We start from the raw sequence: 13844 nt of genomic DNA on the forward strand, positions 1-13844 counted from the left end.
CATGGCCGGCAAAGCGGGGTGTCCGCAGGGAGGGATGCCATGGGGCATCCTGAGCATCCCGGGTGCAGGGATGGGGGATACCCCTCTGTGTCTGGGGATGGAGGGGCCTAACAGTATCTGTTCTACTGGGGAAGCCCCACAAGGCCCTGCCCTATAGAGGACCCCATAAGCACCTTGGCATATGAGGACCCCCCCACACCAATGCCTGGCATGTGGGGAAGGGGGACCTTGTGGGGTGCCCCCAACCCATGAGAAGGGGAACCTCCACCCTCCCCATGGGGGACGTACATGCGGGAGGAGACCCCCACATGCCCTTGACCATGGGAAGGCAGGCTCCAACACCACCCTGTTCATGGGGAATGGTGTTCATAGGCTCCCAGACCATGGAGAAGGGTGACCCCACACACCCTGTTTATCACCCCACAAGCTCCCTGATGCATGGGGGTCTCTCATTAGTGCCCTGCATATAGGGAAAGGGGAACTCGATACACCCCCTCCATACGGGAAAGGGCGATCCCCTATACGTGGTTAAGTGACACGCACACTATCACACAGAGACGCGGCCCCTTTAAGAGCCGGTAGGCGGGGTTGGGGGCGTGGCCTCCCTTTCCGTATTCCTATTAAGGCCCCCCCTCCTGTTCCCGCACTGCGTCATGACGTGACGCCGCCGCCTAGCTCCGCCCCCTGCTCGCGGCGCGCGCTGCCGGTGCAGCCCCGCCCCCCGCCGGCCATGCCGCGGGTGTACATCGGCCGCCTCAGCTACCAGGCGCGGGAGCGGGACGTGGAGCGCTTCTTCAAGGGCTACGGCAAGATCCTGGAGGTCGATCTCAAGAACGGGTGAGCACGGCCCCTCCTGCCGCCTGCCGGCGGAGCGCGGCCCGGCCCGGCCCCGGGTACCGGCTGGGAGGGGAGGGAAGGCCCCCGCTCCGGTTCCCTGTGGGTCGGGTGGGACACCCGGATGTCTGTGGTGATGGGGAAGGGGTGAGGACGCCTGGGTTGCCATGGCGACGGGGTGGGCAAGGCGGCTGGGCCTGCATGGATGGATGGATGGAGGGAGGGCAGGATGCTTTGGTCCATTTTGGGGGGGGGGGGGGGGAAATGTCTGGGTTCCCATGGCAACGGGAGGAGGGCATGATGCAGGAGTCCCTGCTGCAGGTGTTGGGGGAGGAAGTTATCCATGTCCTGACCCCTTTGGTGGGGAGGGGGGGTTCCTGAGGGGATCCCCTGTGCTCCCCAGGCTGCTCTTCACCCCGGGGTGAGCACCCACCCCAGGTGGGCAGAGCCCCCTCCTTCACAAGCAGGAATCCACTCTTGGACCCCCACCTCTTTGCACATGTGGTGGCATCATCCCGTGGGGGTGTCCAGCCCACCCCCATCCCTGCGTGTTCTCATCCCTGTGCTGTTCCAGCAGCTCGGCCCTGGCTGCCTCTAGAGGGTCTGGATCCTGCTCCCCAGGACAGGCAAGTGTGGCTTTTCCAAGAGAAATCAAATTCCTCCTTATGGTAGTCTTTCCCCCCAACACTTTAACCCCTGTGAGTGCTGGAGTCTTTACTTCTGACAAGAAACCCTTCTTGAAGCCTTGCTTAGGAAGGAGGAGTGGGAGATGGATTATTATTATTATTATTGTTATCATTAGCCAAGGGGTCTTGATTTCAGTTTGGAAGTGGAGAAGAGGAATTTCTCATAAAAGTTAGTCCTGGAGCATAAAAAAACAGGCTCATTAAATTTTACCACTGCCTGTACTGGTAGGTGGACATACAGCAGGTTTATAAGGTGAATAAAACCCATTATTAAAACAAATGAGTGTGCATGTGTCAGTGTTTTAACCAACCACTTGCAGTGAAGATTGCCCATAACTGGAATATCTTGAGTGCATTGTTTTCCAGTCCCACTGTGTATCCTTGAAAGTGGTTTTTGGGGAGTCAGTTTTCCTGTTGCTGAGTAACCTTCTAAGAGGGAAAAACCCCAAACCAACCAACCAACCTTTCCTACCAGCTGCAGCACTGCTGGGTTGTGACTGACATGTCTAATGGACTTCTTTTCTTGCTTTAATACCTACGAGCAGCCTGAGGGTCCCAGCTTGGTGTTTAGAAGTCACCTGCAGGGAGGTGCTGTGGGTGCAGGAATTGACTTTGGGGTGTGCTTGAGCAGCCCAAACTTGTGGCATCTTAAGTCTGAATGGTAACAGATACAGAGGGGAGGAGGGCACAGCTTGTCTGTATCTAAAACCCAGGAGTTCTGTGTGTGATACCACTTCTGTTCCAGATCTAGAGGCAGTTTGGTGTCTTCACTTGGGGGAGACAGAGTGCAAAAGCTGCAGATAACAGAAGGAAGCTCAATGTACTCGAGTTGTTCACCTGCTCTTTGCTGCTTCTGTGGCAGATTGCTTCAGCTGTGAGTTAGAGCTCACTCTGTGTTTCTAGGATTAACTCAATGGTTTAATTCCACTTACAGGTTTATATTCTGAAGTGCTTTTGTCAGGCTACTCTTGGGTTATTAATGCCATTAACTTCAATTAGAGCAGTTGGTATTAAAACAAAGTCAACTTGGTTTCACAACATAATGATACCCAGTGCACCCAGATGATGCTCAGGTGACCTGCTAATGAATTGGGGTTTAATTCCAGTGGAATTAAACCAGTGCTTCCAGTATCTGGAAGTATCTGCAAGGATGCCAGAGAGGGGCTCTTCATCAGGGATTGTAGTGACAGGACAAGGGGGAACATTGAGGTTGCAGTGAGCACACATGGAGAGCATCTGGCCATAGGCAGCAGTTGTGTACCAGAGGATTCAGAAAGCTGCCAAACCATCAACTTGGTTTGTTGTAGGGAGAGCAGGGTGGGAGTCAAGTGCATTCCTCTGTATTGGGAGCCTCCTGATCCTCCCTGGAGCCGTAGGTTGAGCTCAGGCAGGTGGCCACCCATGGAGACTGCATGGATTTCAGCCTGTGTTGGCTAAGAGCAGCTTCGAGGTCCTTCTTGGCATGTGGAATGGGTGCTTTTGGGCTCCATCTCAGCACCAGCCATTCATGAGCAGTATGGAAAGAGGCTGGCACCTGGGGGAGGCTGTAGAGGTGGGCTGTGGGCTGGTGCGGAGCCAGCTGGGATGATCCAGTGGGACTGAAGAGTGATGCAGGTGGGGGAGAAGGATGAGAGTCTGCCCTTGGGTTGGGGTATTGAGCAGTTTTAGAAAGTCATGTGTTTTCCTTTCGCTCCAAATCCCACCTTTTAGGAGGCTCAGAATACTGTGATTGTTTGGGATGAAGGCATGCTCCTGTAGCTTCTCCCTTCTCTGAGACATGAGCAGATAATGGTGGGGCTTCACATTACCTGGAGTAAATCGCATTGGCATTTTTAGAAAGTAATTTTATGCCACATATGAAGTGGTAATAGTAGACATTTAATAGAAGATTTACTTGCGCCGCTGTCATATACCAGCAGGTTCAGATTGCTGTAGTTAAGGCTGTGTCAGCAGTTGTGGCTGTCTGTGGTGTAAAACTGCTTCTGAAGGCTTTTATTCACAGCTTCTAGATCATACAGCGCAATATTACACACACTTAACAGGTGGGTCAGTATTGCTTTGGTGTATGAGTGATGTGGGGAATGACTTTTAGTGTTATCTGAATGCAGTGATCTCAAGGTTTGTATGAGCTTGTTTGTCTTAAAAAGAAGTTGGAAGTTTCTTCTTGTAACTCCTGCTTTTTACTTTTCCATTAGAGTAAGAGCTTATTCCAGGGCTACTTGCATCTTACATACTGAATTGCTAGAGCGGGGCCAGAGAAGGGCACTGGAGCTGGTGCAGGGCCTGGAGCACAAGTGTGATGGGGAAGGGCTGAGGGACCTGGGGGGTTCAGTCTGGAGAAGAGAAGGCTCAGGGGGGACCTGATGGCTCCCTGCAACTGCCTGACAGGAGGATGGAGCCAGGAGGGGCTGGGCTCTGCTCCCAAGGAACAAGGGATGGGACAAGAGGAACCGGCCTCAAGCTGCACCAGGGCAGGGTTAGATGGAGCTGAGGAACAATTCCTGTCCCGGAGGGTGCTCAGGCATTGGAACAGGCTGCCCAGGGCAGGGCTGCAGGCACCGTCCCTGCAAGTGTTCACACAGCGTGGAGACGAGGCCTCAGTGCCATGGGTTAGGGGTGGCCTTGGCAGTGCTGGGAACGGTTGGACTGGGTGAGCTTAAAGGGCTTTTCCAACTCGGTTGGTTCTGTGGTTCTATATCCCTAGGTGAAAAGGCCTGTAAAGGTAAATGGTAAGCATTCCCTTTTGGAATGAGTGAAAAGAGGAAAAATGTTAACACTTTCCATCACAGTTTTTCCAGACAGAGTCCTGTCAAGGGAGGACCATCTTGGGAGCAAATTCCCATTGGAATTTGGAGCCACCCCACTAGTGCTGTGCAGCGAGGCATTGCTGGGGTGCTGTACTTCGGTGTGTAACATGGGTGACCAACAAACAGCTGGGAAGACCAAGTTCCATGCTGTGCTCTAATCACATGCAGATTTTCTCCCATTATTCCAGCTTCAAATATCTGTGCCTTTATTGCACTGCAAGTGCTGGTGGTACCAGGCACTTCACCCATCAGTGATTCCTGTTTGGATGAGATCTTATTGAAACCTTTGCGCTCGCTTGCTCTATTTTTGGAATTGAAGGGAAGAAAGTTGCAATTGGAATGGTTTTATAATGACTGTGATTGTTTCGGTTGTTATAAATCAATCAGTCTTTCTTTCCATGAAGCTATGGTGCTTGCATGTGAAAGCAGCCATTTATTTGAGGTGCTGAGAGGCATTCTGAAGGGTATTGTTAATACAGGTACCATTGCACAGCAGGGTTGGTAGGGCCATGGTTGGGCACCTAAGAGAGGAGGCTGGGGTTGTTCTGGGTTGTTTAAAACACCAGCACTCACCAAAGTTCCTTCTTGTGGCTTGCTGAGACCTGAGTTCAGGGTCATGTGTTTGCCTACAGCAGCTGAAAAGAGGCTGTGATGGGGCTGCAGCATCCTTGGCTGCTGCTTGGGGGACTCTGGGATCCAGTCTGACTGGAGGAGAAGTGGTTTCAGCTGCAGGTGGGCTCTGAGCTCCAGTAAACAGCTCTCTGTTTTTTATCCTCTTCCCCTGATCCATTGGGATATGGGCATTACACAGTGCTGGGGTTTAAATAGGTGTACAGACCACTTGTGTTTGTGTTGATGAACAAATAATTCCATTTGAAGTGTAGGAATTAAGGTAACTCCCCAATAGAACCGGGAATGAACGCAGGGGTTTTAAAAAATCAGGATAAATCCTAATCCAGGGAACTTGGAGACTGTGACATCCATCACATGCCAAGGGAGCCTTCAGGAGGTTACAACCTGAAGGACAGCACCAAGAGAGGGATGCTCTTGGGGCTCTGCAGAAGCCTGCTATGGGATGTCCTGGAACACAGACAGCTCAGGGTCAGTTCTTGGAGTGATTCTTTTCCTCTCCTCCCCTAGGTACGGCTTTGTTGAGTTTGATGATCTCCGGGATGCAGATGATGCTGTTTATGAGCTCAATGGTAAAGATCTCTGTGGGGAGAGAGTGATCGTGGAGCACGCCCGAGGCCCGCGGCGCGACAGCAGTTACGGTTCCGGACGCAGTAAGCACTCCCATGCATTTGTATCCATGACTTCTTTTAAATAAAACATTGTCTTTTTTGTTGATTTCTTTCAAGTAATTTTAAAAGAAACTGCTCTCAAGTTGTGCTTAGTGTTCTGTAACTGTAAATGTAACTGTTGATCGCAATCTTTATTAACTTGTTTGTTGTATTAAATGACTTTAATGGATAACTTAATAAAACAGTTTCTTGTACCATTTTTATTATCATTTTGTTTTAACTCTTTGAATGGTTTATTTGCACTGTGATGTTTAACATAGTTTAACAAAGACCTCAATGTTTTAATTGAAAGAGTCCTTTGAGGCTAAGATGACTGCCCGTTCCATTTGCTGGCCTTGGGTTACCTTTCCATGAGTGGCTCTTTGACCTTTGTGGCCCTTTGACGACCGCAACCTTTTCCCATTAGACCTGGGTGGTGAGGATCCCAAGGGTTAGAGACAGATGAGATTAATCTGAAATAGGTGCCTGAAAAGCTTTATTCATGTCAGATATTCAGAAAGCCTTTAAGCAACGTAAGTAACATGAGTAAACTGGCTCAATTCGGTTGCTTCTTTCCAACTGTTGTAAAGATTAACTTTAAACTTAATTGCATGTTCCTCATAGCTTAATTCTAATGACGTGCCTTGCTTTAATAGTGTGCTTGTAGTAAACTCTTCTTAATGCTTTGGGTCTATGTAATGTTTGCTACAAGGGGGATGGAATTTAGACTTGGGGATGGAGGGGGTAATCTCTAATGTCTTTGCAAGCATATGGGGCATAAAAGTCTTTGTGTGGATGTAGAGCAAGCGCTCCATTGCCCCAGCTGAAGTACTGCTGTCTGCTTGTCACCTCCTAAAGGTGGATATGGTTATAGAAGAAGCGGAAGAGATAAGTACGGTCCTCCCACCCGTACAGAATACAGATTGATTGTGGAAAATTTGTCAAGCCGCTGCAGTTGGCAAGACCTTAAGGTATGGGGCCCCTTTCTTTACCCTCTTGCTAGTAAAGAGCACACGGGGTAAAACAGTTAGTGTCTGTTTCCATAAGGAAAACGTATGCACCCATGTTCTTTACTCCAACTTGACAGTCTGTGCTCTTAGGCATACAAGTAGATTTTCAGCAGCAGTACATACCTTCAGTTGATATGGAAGTGTATTTGCATATGGGAAATCATTAATGCAACATCAGGACCTGCACCTACAGACTTAAGGTCTGGACAGTGGGAGAATAACTCTTTCCCTTACCCCAAACCAGCATCACGTACAGATGTGTTTTATCTTTAAGCCCTGTCAAAACAGACTTTAATCATGCCAGGGGTAGGATTTAGTAGAGATGGAGGAGTTTGCCCTTGTCCCTTTGGATTTTCCTCCTTCACGGGGAAGGTGCTGGGGCTGTGTGGGAATTGTAGCATCGTTATTGCACAGCCTCTATTAAGAATTTCCACACCATGTAAAGAGTTTCAGGGAAAGGATGCTTCCAGAAGGAGCAATGGGGCAAAGCCTCTGCCAAAAGCTAGTATTTTCTGAAGTCCAAAGGAGTGGAAGGGGATTAGCAGCGGTGTTGGGTAGCATTGTGTAGCCTGGTATCTCTGAGTATGCTGGAGGTGAAGTATTGACTTATCTACATCATGGATAGAGGGAGCAGGATTTCAATAGTAGGTGCAAAAAGGTATTTTATCTATCCCAAACTTAGCATAGTTATTTCCTTATCAAACAGCAGCAATGGTTAAAAGCCCTTGATCTTACAGGAACGCTTTCTTTTATGGCTCTTTTAAGGATGTGTAAAACTTGTTCTAAACTTTGACGTAGTAGAAACTGGTCTGTAATTGAATATATAACACTAGTTCAGGTATGTACTGAGATTCTTCAAATGTCTTTTGTTGTTAATGCTTCACACCATCAGTAGCTTGTCTTTGCTTCTGGTATTAAAACTTGTAAGTAGAGCATGGCATGATTAATCCTCTACTGGATGCACTGCTTTGGGGTCTGAATAGCTTTCATTTCAGTGGACTTCAGCTGGGAGTAGCTGGGTTGAAAACAGATTGAGCTGGGGTTCTGTGCCCTCATTCCATCGCAGCCAAAGTCTGCAGTGGCTGAGGGCTTGCTCGAAGCAGGGCAGAATGGCTCTCCCTGCTAAGCAGAGGTGTTTAGTGAGTGAAACAGGGAAGCCAGGAAGCATGAAGTGGGGAAAATGAATTGAGCTTTTACTTATTGGAGGGTTCTTCCAGTAGAAGGAGATGTTACCTAAGTGCAGGACAAAGGGAAGTCCGCTTGCCTGTAGTCTTCTTGCCTCTTCACATTCAACCTTTATCACCTCTCCCAGGCTACCTTTGAAAACATGATTTAGAGAGCAAGCATTTGATATCCTTAATCACTTTTTAATTGGAAAATGATCATAGTCCAGTTTATTTGACATTAGACTTGAGATTGGAGACCTGAAATTATGGTTTGGCTCCAGATTATCACCACCTTGGTTCTAATCCTGACAGCAGTGTGTTATTTGGCTTGCTCAGAATCCTTGGTGTTGGCACTGCAAATGCTCTTTGGTTAAACCCTTTGCTGCCATCGCTGTAAACAGAAGAGGCCAAGTGGACCTCATTGCAGGAATGGACAGGGTCAGCCTGGAAGCCTGGCTCTGGATTTGAGGCAATGGTTATTCTGTCCTCTTCCTCTAGGATTATATGCGTCAGGCAGGGGAAGTGACATATGCAGATGCACACAAAGGAAGGAAAAATGAAGGTGTGATTGAGTTCAAATCCTATTCTGACATGAAAAGAGCCCTTGAAAAGCTGGACGGGACAGAAGTAAATGGCAGGAAGATTAGATTAGTGGAAGACAGACCTGGATCGAGGCGGCGCCGCTCTTACTCCAGGAGCCGAAGCCATTCGAGGTATGTGTCTATAATGTAGCTCAGGCTGACTCTCAGTGACATGAATATACAGCAGGTCCCTGTTGTAACCTGCAAGTAGCCAATGGCCATGAGCCCTCTGCTCAGCAGTGTCTCCCTTGGTGAATGTATTTGCTGGCGGTAGTATGGTGCTGTTCTTCCCAACTCCATCAGGTCCATACTCCTTGCTGTCTGGCAGAAGCAAGCTGTGTGGCAGGTGGAGCTGCGCATACAGGATGAGACAGAAGGTGCTTTTAACACTTAGGCTCTGAACATTGTGTTCTGCTGTAAGCACCAGGACCAACAGTTCTTTCTCAGCTCAGACCCCCTCACCCATTCCCTGTTACTCAGAGGTTAGCTGATTGTTGTCTGATGGAGAGAACTGGTGCAGCACACAGCCCCAAGTACTTCCCCCTTTCCATTCTGGGCTAGGACTTGTTGCAAGAAAACTTGAGCAAACTTCTGTTCACAGAACAGCTTGCTTAGGAAACCAGCGCCTGCAGGCAAAGCCTTGTCCTAGTGTCTCACTGGATTCAGACTCTGGGAAATGAGTCGTGCTTCCTTATCTTAAGTAAGGTTGCCTGTTTTCTTGCAGATGAGCAACCCTGCTCACTTCCAGCTGTGGCAGTGGGGAGGAGGATGCTCTAGGTTTGTAACTTTACTATGTAGCACTCTCGCCGTACAGCCGCTTGAAAGATGCTTTAATGCTGTGGGGTTTTACCCACAGGGGACCAGGGGATCACCAGCTCTCTGTGGGCATGTGCTAATGTTGAGCTGATTGATTTTGTTCCAGGTCTCGCTCTCGAAGCAGGCACTCCCATAAGAGCAGGAGCCACAGTGCCAGTAGCAGTCACTCCAAGAGTAGATCAAGATCCAGGTATGTCTTTGTGTTGGAAGAAATAGGGGCTGCCCACCTAAATGAGAAGCATCATCCTAAATCTGCAGTAGGAACATTGTTTTCCTTTCCCTGACCATATTATGCCCACTATTTAAGTACTAGTCAAGTCCAAGACACACTAAAGTGGATCTCCCTGTTGCTTTCAGGTCTGTGTCCCGTTCCAGAAGCAAGAGCCGTAGTCGAAGCAAGAGCCATAGCAGAGGCCAAAAAGAGAAAAGCAGGACTCCAAGTAAAGAGGATAAAAGTAGGAGCCGCAGCAGGAGTGCAGAGAAATCCCAAAACAAAAGCAAAGATAAATCTGAGAGCACTCTCCATAACAGTGATGAGAAAGCAAAGAGCAGGAGCTGCAGCAAGGAGAAGAGCAGGAGCAGGAGTAAGGACAGGGAAGAGATGAGAGAGAGCATGAGGAGCAGGAGCAAGGAGAAGAGTAGGAGCAAAGACAGGGAGAAGAGCATCAGCAAGGCTAGGAGCAGGAGCAAGAGCAGGGATGAGAGTAGGAGCAGGAGCCACAGTAAGGATAAAAGGAAAAGTCGGAAGAGAAGCAGGGGTAACAGCAGGAGCAGAAGCAGGAGCCGCAGCAAGTATGAGAAAAGCAAGAGGCGCAGCAAGCGAGACAGCAAACCAGGTAGCAAGAAGAAAAGGAAGGATGGCCACGAGCGGTCCAGGTCAGACTCCAAAGAGGAGCATCTAAAATCAGAGCCTGTCAAAAAGGAGGCAGACGGTGAGGGTGAGGATGCAGCCACATGCCCAGTGTCTCGCTCCAGGTCTAGGTCCATTTCCAAGCCAAACCTAAATGTCAAATCAGATTCTCGTTCCAGGTCTAAGTCTGTTTCAAAGCCTAGGTCCCGGTCCAAGTCTAGGTCTAGGTCTGCCTCTGGGTCACACTCCCCATCGCAGTCAAGGTCTCGCTCCACATCCTAACCTTGCTGCACCCACACGTGGACCGGTTGGAGGAGTCTTTTGTACCTGTGTAGTAGTCGTAGCGCAAGTGATTGAAGTAGAGAACACATCGATGCTGTGTCTTTTCAGGAACCCCGATGGGATGTCTCGCTGTCCATGCAGTGCCCCCTCCCTGCAGTGCTCACTGGTGCAAGGCTGCTCATTCTCTTTAACCCCACCTCTTCCAGAGCACCCAAATTGCCCTGTTTTTCCAGGCAGAGCCTTGCAGGGAATGTGCACTGCCCCGTGGTGAGTAGAGGGGGTTGCAGTGCTGACTGATAGGTGGGTATGATGGCCTCAACAGTCTTTGCCCTTGAACTGATGCCCTTTGATGTACACCATTTAGTGGAAGTGCTGAGCCTTCAGTTTCATACTACTTTTGTTCCATGTTTTTTGGACTTGTGAATAGCACAGTCAAAAAGGGGGTGGGTGGGGAAAAAAAAAACAGAGGTACTTGCAGCAATCCATAGGGAAAAGTAGAGTTCCGTATTGTGGCAATATCCTTGTTTTGTATTATTTTTTATTCTATTTATGTTTTCCCTGTCTTGCAGAGTACAGTGATTCCTGTGCCCATGAGATTTGAATAAAGACTATTTTTGCTTGATGACATTTGGTGGTGGTTCCATGACGTTGGGATTGGTGGTGGTTGACATCAACCGGTGTAAGCTTGAATTTGCAGGAGCATTCCTCACAGCGAATGGCTTCTTGCTTTAGAAAACCACTTTACTGTTGCTTCTGCTTCTGGTGTGATTTCATGGTCCATGATTGTGCGGTTGGGATTTCACTGTTGATCCATACAGGAAGGCCCAGGCGGGATGAGGATGGTGCAGACTGGGATAGCATAACCCAGCCTTTGCTCCGGGTACCGTGCAGCAGCACACAGTGGCCCCTTGAAATGGGGGAATTGTTGCTTAGGGATCTCTGGGAATGAAGGTTCAGTCCATGCATGGTCCTCTCCTGGCAGGGAGCTGCTGCATGGAAACCCTGCCAGCTCTGAAGTGCAGGGCTGCTTGTGTCATGTAAGTCAAAGCAGTAAGAGAAAAGGGCAAGAAGCCCCGAAATAAGGGATCTCAGTCAAGCTCCCTGCAATTAAAACCTATCTATGAGCCTGACCAGGGATGGGTTGGTTAGCTGTGAACTCCTTTGGTTCCTTGGGCCTGGCGCCTGCTTCAAAACCCATCTGCAGCAACAGGGATTAGCCAGGGCTGGCTGACACAGAGGAGGTAAGGAATACATTTGCTTTCTGGCTCATTTGGAAGCCAGGTATTTTGAGGGATGCAGGCCCTTATCCCGTGTATTCCAAATGAGCCGTTTCAAATCCCCTTTGTTATTCCCCTGGAATCCCAACTGCTTTTCAGTGGTCACAGCTTGGGGCCTGCTCGTGCTCCTTCCTCGCCATGGAAAAACCCCAAAGCCCCATTAAAAATCCCACCAGCGCTGCTTTTATTGTCTCAGGATTCAAACACAGAGGAAATAATGTTGGATGAGAGGAAAAATGAGCTTAACAAATGCAGGGAATAGGGGGAGTATTTTACATGAATCAGTTCATCCCCATCATGGTCCCAGCCTGCCCCAGAACTGTCTCATTCCAGTGCCAGCCCCTATCCCAGTTCATCCCCATTCTAGTGCCAGCCTATCCCAATGCTTGCTGTGTCCCGCCCGGTTCATTCCCATCCCAATACCTGCGTGTCCCAGAGCCTGCCTTATCCCAGTGCCCAGCTCTGTCCCAGTGCCTTCCTGCCCCAATGTCCGTCTGTCCCAGTGTCCAGTGCTTCCAAATCCCACTGCCAGCCTGCCCCAGTGCCTCTCTGTTCCACTATCTCCCCCTCCCAGTGCCTCTGCCCCAGTGTTTCCATGTCCCAGTTCATTCTCATCCCACTGCCTGTGTGTGTCCCAGTGCCAGCTCTGTCCCAGAGCCTGTCTGATCCCAGTGCCTTCCTGCCCCAATGTCCAGTGCCTCCAAGTCCCACTGCCAGCCTGCCCCAGTGCCTCTCCGTTCCACAATCTCCCCATGCCAGCACCTGCCTTTCCCAGTACCAACCCGCCCCAGTGTTTCCATGTCCCAGTTCATCCCCATCCCAGTACCCTCCATCCCCACACCACCGCCACCCCGTCCCCATCCCGGTTCCCCGTCCCGCCCTGCCCGCGGCGCCGCCTCACCCAGGGCCGGGGCCGCCGCGCATGCGCTGCTCGCTCCGCGGGCCCGGCGGGGCAGGAGTTGTTGCGGGACTTGAGCAGCTCCGGTCCGCGGGAGAGGCCCCGGCCCGGGCCGCGGTGAGTGCGGGCGGCGGCGGCCATCTTGTGGCGGGGGGCGGCGGGGCCGGGCCGGGCCGGGCCGGAGCCGGCGGGGTCCGTGAGGGGAAATGGCGCCTGCGGGCTGAGGGAGCCCCGCGTCGCTCCGCGCCGGCCCGGTCCGTTCCCGGCGGGTCTGCTGCCGCTGGGCGCTGAGGAAACACCTCCGTGTCCCTCGGCTTGAAGTTGCGAGCGGGGTGGGGAAAGTGTGTTTAAAACCACTATGGAGGGGCAAGACCAAGGTAAAGCGGCGCTGAGGACGCGCTCGGAAGTTGTTCACGGGATACGGAGCAGAATGAGGACGTATTTACCGGTTTTGGGGTGGTTTTTTTGTGTCCCGTTTGTAACGGGTCCACGGGAGGTGCTGGAGAACATCGGGGTTACCCAGCTCCGGTAGGAACTGCTTGGGAGCGTGGAAACTGAAGGATATTAAACCATAGGCATCAATACAGTGCCACGGAAAGGCGTTTGGGAGACCCCCCCGGAGGGCAGAAAGGGTTGAAAATAGCGATTTTTGTATGAGAGGGGAAAGAAAGGAACTTCCTGGCAGCAAGTTCAAAGAGTAGAGTTAATGCTAACGGAGTTAATGGTAGCAGAGTTCATGAGCAGAGGGGAGGCCGGTGCGGGGTTAATAGAGGCTAACTGCACCATGTTAAAAGTATTGATGAGTGCTGGCGTAAAGATAAGGATAGGACAATCTCGATGATGTTTGGTGCGTGAAGAAGGGGATTAGGACAGGTCTGTTGATGCTTGGTGCCACAAGGAATTGATTTGGGGTTTAATATAGAATCATAGAATGGTTTGTGTTGGAAAGGACCTTAAGATCACCCAGTTCCAACCCCCTGCCATGGGCAGGGACACCTCACACTAAACCAGGTCACCCAAGGCCTTGAACACTGCCAGGGATGGAGCATTCACAACCTCCCTTGGGCAACCCATTCCAGTGCCTCACCACCCTCACAGTAAAGATCTTCTTCCTTATATCCAGTCTAAACTTCCCCTGTTTCAGTTTTAACCTGTTACCCGTTGTCCTGTCACTACAGTCCTTAATGAAGAGTCTCTCTCCAGCATCCCTGTATGAGAACATTGACTCTAATTGAGCCAGTTCTCTCCCAGATAAGTTTAAACCAGAACCAGAACTGCATGCACTTTGAGCTGTGATTGCGCTTAAGGGATAAAGAGCTCAGATCTGTGCCAAACTCTGTCAGAGCAATTTGGTTCG

General features: G+C 50.3%; 2 protein-coding genes across 5 annotated transcripts in view; both read left to right on the forward strand.

Annotated features, from left to right (window-relative positions):
* Positions 1-720: 720 nt before the first annotated feature.
* SRSF4 (serine and arginine rich splicing factor 4) lies at positions 721-10939 on the forward strand. Its single transcript, XM_061360636.1, has 6 exons — positions 721-837; positions 5468-5610; positions 6466-6578; positions 8282-8496; positions 9287-9370; positions 9538-10939. Exons 1-6 carry the CDS (start codon positions 731-733, stop codon positions 10310-10312), a joined length of 1437 nt encoding a protein of 478 aa, XP_061216620.1. The 5' UTR covers positions 721-730; the 3' UTR covers positions 10313-10939.
* Positions 10940-12556: 1617 nt separating this feature from the next.
* LOC133216162 (lethal(3)malignant brain tumor-like protein 3) overlaps positions 12557-13844 on the forward strand; it is a 43587-nt gene continuing 42299 nt past the window's right edge. For all 4 annotated transcript variants that reach the window (XM_061360629.1, XM_061360633.1, XM_061360634.1 and 1 more), the window contains exon 1: positions 12557-12604. The gene's annotated coding sequence lies outside the window, so the exon portion shown is untranslated. The remainder of the gene's footprint in view (positions 12605-13844) is intronic.

The sequence above is a fragment of the Neopsephotus bourkii genome, unplaced genomic scaffold, assembly GCF_033783945.1.
Source record: "Neopsephotus bourkii isolate Nb327-2 ecotype Australia unplaced genomic scaffold, CSIRO-AGI_Nbou_v1 NB_1036, whole genome shotgun sequence".
NCBI classification, from domain to species: domain Eukaryota; kingdom Metazoa; phylum Chordata; class Aves; order Psittaciformes; family Psittacidae; genus Neopsephotus; species Neopsephotus bourkii.

Excerpts from the sequence above, each read along its gene's own strand:
- SRSF4 (XM_061360636.1), top strand. The coding sequence starts at position 731 with ATGCCGCGGGTGTACATCGGCCGCCTCAGCTACCAGGCGCGGGAGCGG. Across the intron at positions 5,611-6,465 it reads CAGTTACGGTTCCGGACGCA|GTGGATATGGTTATAGAAGA; the intron begins GTAAGCACTCCC and ends CACCTCCTAAAG. Across the intron at positions 8,497-9,286 it reads AGGAGCCGAAGCCATTCGAG|GTCTCGCTCTCGAAGCAGGC; the intron begins GTATGTGTCTAT and ends ATTTTGTTCCAG.